The sequence below is a fragment of the Lemur catta genome, chromosome 7 (assembly GCF_020740605.2).
Source record: "Lemur catta isolate mLemCat1 chromosome 7, mLemCat1.pri, whole genome shotgun sequence".
Taxonomy (NCBI): domain Eukaryota; kingdom Metazoa; phylum Chordata; class Mammalia; order Primates; family Lemuridae; genus Lemur; species Lemur catta.
In genome coordinates this window covers 33,069,579-33,076,248 of record NC_059134.1, presented here as the reverse complement: position 1 = coordinate 33,076,248, position 6,670 = coordinate 33,069,579, and the positions used below count along the sequence as shown (strand labels likewise).

The window sequence follows — 6,670 nt, the reverse complement described above, 5'->3', positions numbered from 1 at the left end:
AACCCTTTTTACAAGTACAATTTGATTATTAATATGCAGGTATGTTCTAGTATAATACCATCCCAGTCGAGATGTGCAACCTTTCCATCATCCTAGAAAGTTCTTTCACGCCCTTTGCACCCAATTTCGCTCAATCTTTTCCTTAGACAATTAGTGATCTGATTTCTATCATAATACATTAGTTTTTCCTACTCTAAAACTTTATAAAATTGGAATCATAGGTTATGTGTTCTTTTGTATATGGCTTCTTTCATTCACAGTAAATGAACTAGGTTTTCATCTGTGTTATTAGTTATGATTTAGTAGTATTCCAGTGTATCCATATAGCACAATTTGTTTATTCATGTACCTGTATCAGATATTTGGGTTGTTTTTAGTTTTTGACATCTTCATTTTTGAGGACACAGTGGACTATTTCTATATAGAGTCTCTCTGCTTAGTTTCCCAGGATGTAGAAATCAATGTTTATGATTATAAATCCCCTAGAGACATATGTCCCAGCCAACTTTTCTGTGTCTTGGATGCCACTTTGTCGTGCTTCAACTCCGTGGTGCATGGCCCTGGCTTGTGAAGAAACCCTCATGTGAAATCTTGAAGGTATTTGGGAAAATAAATAAATAAACGGAAGAGAAGCAATGGAAATGGAATTTCTGCTTTTGTCCATGCAACAAGTCTCCCCTGTGGCAAAGCACACAAGATGGTGCTACAAATGGTTTGGGGAAGTGGCAAAGTAAAAATGAAAAAAAAAAAAAACTCTGGGAGACTCCGTGGTTTAAAATCTACGTCATTGTCCCACCACACAGTGAGCTCTAGTCTAACTAAAACACACTTAACACTCAGCCTAGGGCACTGCCAGTAAAACTGGTGGCCCATATGTCAAAAGGTGAGTTTGTTTTTTATTGTACAGAGTCTTAAGACAATAGTAATCCAGCTTTCAATATTTAATTATGTCATGTGTGTGCACACACGTGCATGAGTATGCACTCAAGTGGCACACAGACACATGAACACACACGCAATCTGAACTTTGTAATAACTTTGGGTCCTTATTCTCTTCAAACAATAAGGTAATAATCCCAAGAGTATTTTTGGTAAAGAAATTGATAAATGTGAAGGACTATCTGCATTTTGTTATTAGTCCACCTTCAATCAAATAATATACATAAAATAGGCCGGGCGCGGTGGCTCACGCCTGTAATCCTAGCACTCTGGGAGGCCGAGGCGGGTGGATCGCTCGAGGTCAGGAGTTCGAGATCAGCTTGAACAAGAGGGAGACCCCGTCTCTACTAAAAATAGAAAGAAATTATCTGGCCAACTAAAAATATATATAGAAAAAAAAAATTAGCTGGGCATGGTGGCACATGCCTGTAGTCCCAGCTACTCGGGAGGCTGAGGCAGAAGGATCGCTTGAGCCCAGGAGTTTGAGGTTGCTGTGAGCTAGGCTGACACCACAGCACTCACTCTAGCCCGGGCAACAGAGTGAGACTCTGTCTCAAAAAAATAAATAAATAAATAAATAAAATAAATTGGCCACATTGAACTTATTTCTAAAATACTCAGTTTAACATGTACTTGCAAAAAGCAATGACCTCTTTGGGTCTTCAGTGGCTACTGAAACCACGGAGTCTCCCAGAGTTTTTTTTTTTTTTTTTACTTTGCCACTTCCCCAAACCATTTGTAGCACCATCTTGTGTGCTTTGCCACAGCGGAGACTTGTTGCATGTCTACTCTTTCGACTATTTTGAGTCCTCCACTATTTTGTCACTCATTTCCCTAATTACTTTGTTGTTGTTCTTAGCACTTACCTCATTCTGACACTCTGAATGTACCAGTTACATATTAGGCTGGCTACATATTTGTCTTATGCTCTTGAATGTGAGACATGGGGGCAGGTGCCATACCACGTCTCTTTTGCCTGAACCCCTGGCACCCGGGACAGGGTCTGACATGGAGTAGTCATCCCTACCTATTTGCTAAATAAATTACTTTATAAGATACCTGAGGATTTTCACAAAAGACAAACTTCACTAGAGAATCTCCATATCATTACCCTTGATTTTTGTGTGAAATATTTATATTAAAAATAATATTATTGTGTGCTTATCATGTGCCAGACAATGTCCTATGAAGTGTCCACATTTCCACTCACTTAATGCTCAGAATGATGTAGGTATGTACTATTAATAAAATTATTTTGCAGACAGGGAAACCAATGCATAGAAAAGTTCAATATCTTGCCCCAGAAGGGAGGGTCTAAGTCCACAGCCTGAGCTTTTAGTGTCTATGATCCAATGTCCCTCAAAAGAGAGCCCTCTAAAAGGAAGAGCATTAGATAAGGAAAGATTTGATTTTGTCAAAAAGATGTTTCCAATTTTTTGGAAAAAAACTGTTTCACAGGGGCGTACATACCCTGGGACTCACCCCAGAGTTATGAGGAAGGGCAGGGGTAACTATGGGTCAACTTCTCCTTTCGGAATCACACTTCCTGATGAATGGGAGAGTCTTCATTGTGTGAGTTTAATTGTATACGACTTTTTCATTCCTACCTTATGCTCCAAGCCTCACTCTCTTCCCATCCTGACCTTTTACAAGTGTTGGTGAAGAAAATTTCCCAAGAATACACTCCTTCATGTAGTCTGCAGTTCAGCAATCTGCTTATTTCTCTGGGGGAAAAAAATAATAATAATACATGCACACGTATGTGCAGTGGTTATTTCTCAATATGTGCACCAGGCATCCTGAACAGGAGGTGGAACATACTTTCAGTTTCACTCCGCACAACTAGGGTAGGAGGAAAAAAGCCATGGCCAGTGAGAATTTTACTGTTGAAAAAAAAGGTCTCTGGGAAGAAATAGTTTTGGAAGGAGTTGGATCTCCTGGAAGCCATAACTAGGTACTGTGGAGGTTTAGGTGAGCAGAATTGAGGGAGACGGATGGGAGGGAGGAGGGAAGAGGCCCAGCAGACTTTCGTAGACTTTAGAAAGGCCAGGCCAGAGAGGAACTGGGGCTGCGTTCATATCCTGCTGTCATTTTGCAATCTTAACGGATATCTCCAACGTTGTACATCTCATGGAAGTTGCAGAATCAGTGCAGGATGAGGACCAGCAGCTGTTGTCCCCAAAGGAAGGGGGCAAACACAGCTTCATTATTTTATTATTCACAGTTGAATAAACACAGGGCATAAAATGATGATCTCTGCTTTTCAGATGCTAACTTGGGGATAGCAATTCTGTCTTCAGGCCATTCCATGAGCACACATGGGTAACACTGGGGGGAAAAGTGGGATGGTGAAAGAATAAGGGAAGGGATTGCCCAAGTGTGTGGAGAGGGTCGTTTGACTGATGAAATCTCAAAGAAGTCACTCCCTGTTGATGACATGAGAGGAAAATGAGGCTGTTTTCATGACTTGAGAAGTCCTTGTGCTCCAAACAGACAAGGTCCTGAAGGAGAAGAGGAGACAGTTTATCCGCTCAGTGGGCGCAGGTACCATAAATGGCTTGCTGGATGAATTATTAGAGAAAAGGGTGCTGAACCAGGAAGAGATGGAGAAAGTAAGAGATGAAAATCCTACAGTTATGGATAAAGCCCGAGCTTTGATTGACGCTGTCATTCAGAAAGGGCCCCAGGTGACTGCCACCTTGCAGGGACCCTGAAGCTCTCCTCAGGTAAGGGTCCATGGCTCAGACTAGAGTTCACATATTCCCTGTGTCTCTGTGCCCAACATTTGATTTCTTTATTAGTCATGTTACTTTGCAGACAACAAACTTATCTTTGGCTTCAGGGTCCCATTTCTGTACCAGGGCCTATTGCATGTCCCATGACTCTTCTTGTTCCTGTTCCTTCACCTTTCGTAGCCTTCTTCTTCTAAAGTTCATTCTTGTTCTGACTATTTGGTAGGTCATTTGCTAAAGTTCATGAGAGCCATCAGAAAATCTTCATACTCTATGTTCCAGTTCTCCTGGCAAGGCACATTATTCTTGTCATTATTGCTAATTTATTTATTTTTGTTAAGCCCAGGGTGTCCTTAGGCACTTATATTATTGTCTGACATGAAGATCTAAGGTCTGTAATCTAATACTTTTTATAACTTCTCTCTAAAATTTTGCTGTCTAGGAAGAATAAAATATATTTCAGTGATGGGTAAGCACTCAGAGAAAAAATTGAAAGATTCTAGAAAAGTGAGGATTTCAAGTGGGCTCTTTTCTGCAGTTGCCTCCTTGCGTTATCTTTTGAGGAAGATCGCCCACTAGCATGGTACCTGCCTGCGCAACAATTTTGTGAGGCCTAACGCTCCAGCGCCAGTCCCCCTGAGGCCCCGATACTGGGCTGGGGCTTCCTTCTGATCTGGCCCAAGCTTATGACCCTTAGACCTTCCACACAGGGAAGACAGGAGCTCTGGCCAACTCCTAGCCACTCATCTCTGATGCACCTCTCAGAACCACTTCAGAGGGAGCTGCTCTTTGAAAGCAAGAAAATTTTTTTCTAAGAATTAGGGGAAGCCTATGCCTGTCTGAACTGACTTTGCTGGTGTTTTCTGTGTTCATCTGCGTGTAACGAATTTCTTGTTTTTCTTTCACTTTTCTTTTTACATTTTGAAATAATAAAAAGTTTATTTTTATTATTTTGTTAATTTGAAATAAATTTACATCTTAACTGTTTTATCTAACATGTTGATTGTTTTCTGAGTGTTTTATCATTCATGGTCTTGAAAAGCTTCTTTTCTATGTTTTTATCTAAAATATTTGTAAAAGTGCTGATTCCCAGATATGAAGGTAGATTCCTGTATTACTCCACTGGAAATGTCCCCTGGCTTAGACTGTGTTCCATCAGGAGTGAACTCACTGAACGTTGTTAATGACTACATCGGGATTATCCTCCCAAGAATGCGTTTCCTCCTCTGTGGCTTCATGGATAGATGATGCTGTGAGGAACTTACAGCAGGACACCCAGGGACGCCATTTTTCATGATGTTCCTTGTCTCTTGCAGCTCCTCAGCCAGTGCAGGACAACCCAGCTACGCTCACATCCTCAGCCCCAGGAGGGAGCCTCAAGCTTTGCCCCCTTGAAACAGCCCGAAGGATCTGGGACGAACAGTCAGCAGAGGTGCCGTGCTCAGAACAAAAGGACAGAGTGGGATGAAAGATTCACTGGAGGCCATTCTGAAGTGCAGTGGCTTTTCCTTAGAGCCAAGTTCATTGAAAGGTTCTGAAGAACCTTTCATCCTGTCATTCCCCTTATATAAAGGATCCCTATGTCCTGGAATCTGAAGTTTGTACAGAAAGCTTCAGGTTTGGTCTAATTCCTTAAGTAAATAAAAATACTCATAACAATAGCAATGGCAGCTATTGAATGCTTATTATGACTCAGACACTGTTCTAAGCATTTTGCACATACTGATACCTTTACCTTAAAAATAACCCATTTCATAAATCAAGAAACTGAGGCGTGGGATGGTGAAATATTTTGCCCAAATTAAAAAAATCAGATATTGGAAGAGTCAGTCTTAAAATCTAGTCATTCTTTCTGCAAAGCTTATACATCTCTCAGAATTCTACCTGTCAAGAATAATTAAGTCAATAGCACAGCTGGCACCTGAGCATGTACAAACTCCATTCCTACTCCTGTAGCAAGACTAAATCCCCTTATCTGTGTTTAATATATACTCATGGGATTTCATTTCTTGATAGGACTAGGAAAGGAAAACAGTCATAAACTCACAAGATTAATATTTAATAAGATAGAATGAGGCTGTTCATCCAATCTGTATTTCCTACAGATTTAACCAATAAGGGAAAGGTCGACCCAAACATGTCTTGCTCACATTATCTGCAACACACAGTTTGACAATCTTCCTGCAAGGCCAGAGTTGATGTTGATATCAAAGATAAGAAGAAGCTGCTAGAAGATCTGGGGTACAGCATGGATGTAAAAGAGAATCTCGCTGCTTCGGTAAGAACACCATACTGTAGAGACAATGGCCATGCCCCTCATAATCATAAGTAACGTTAGAAAGCTTGGTTGTAGCACCAGGTAACATAATCTCTTGATAGTCTAAAATCTAAACTTTCCTTTGGAGGATGCTTGATGCTACATATTCCCTTCTAACATAAGAGCCTTTTAGCAAGAGGCTGGGTAACTTTCAATTGGAATGTCTTCTATTAACTAAATAATGCTACAATCCTTCTACTAGAAATCCATGGATGACTCCCTATAACACTGTTCTTCACCTTTCTCCAATTTAATACTTAAATTTTGTTTTCCACTTTGTTGATTTTCATGGATTTTTTTTAGAAAATTGCTTAAGTGTTTCTTTATTGGATTTCCCAGGTGTCAGGACAGTGAATCACATAGTCCAAAATTAGTGGTCTGGTAGTTTTCAGGACATGACTACAGAACTAAAGCATTTGCTGCCCACCTAGAGCACCGGACCCCTGACAGCACTTTCCTGGTGTTCATACCTCATGATATTCAAGAAGGCATTTGTGGGAAGAAATGCTCTGAGCAACTCCCAGATATATTAGAAGTTAATAACATCTTTCAAATGTTGAATGTCTGGCACCATCCAAATTTGAGGGGACAAATCCAAGATCATCACCATCCAGGCCTGCCGTGGTGGTGAGTGCTGATGCCTGTGACACACAACACATTCAAATACTGACCTCATCATCAG

General features: G+C 40.7%; 1 protein-coding gene across 1 annotated transcript; it reads left to right on the top strand.

The window, feature by feature from the left end:
- Positions 1 to 873: 873 nt before the first annotated feature.
- Positions 874 to 5,341, top strand: LOC123641989 (caspase recruitment domain-containing protein 16-like). Its single transcript, XM_045556926.1, has 3 exons — positions 874 to 883; positions 3,415 to 3,648; positions 4,988 to 5,341. The coding sequence occupies exons 1-3, from the start codon at positions 874 to 876 to the stop codon at positions 5,137 to 5,139; spliced, it is 396 nt and encodes a 131-aa protein (XP_045412882.1). The 3' UTR covers positions 5,140 to 5,341.
- Positions 5,342 to 6,670: the final 1,329 nt, after the last annotated feature.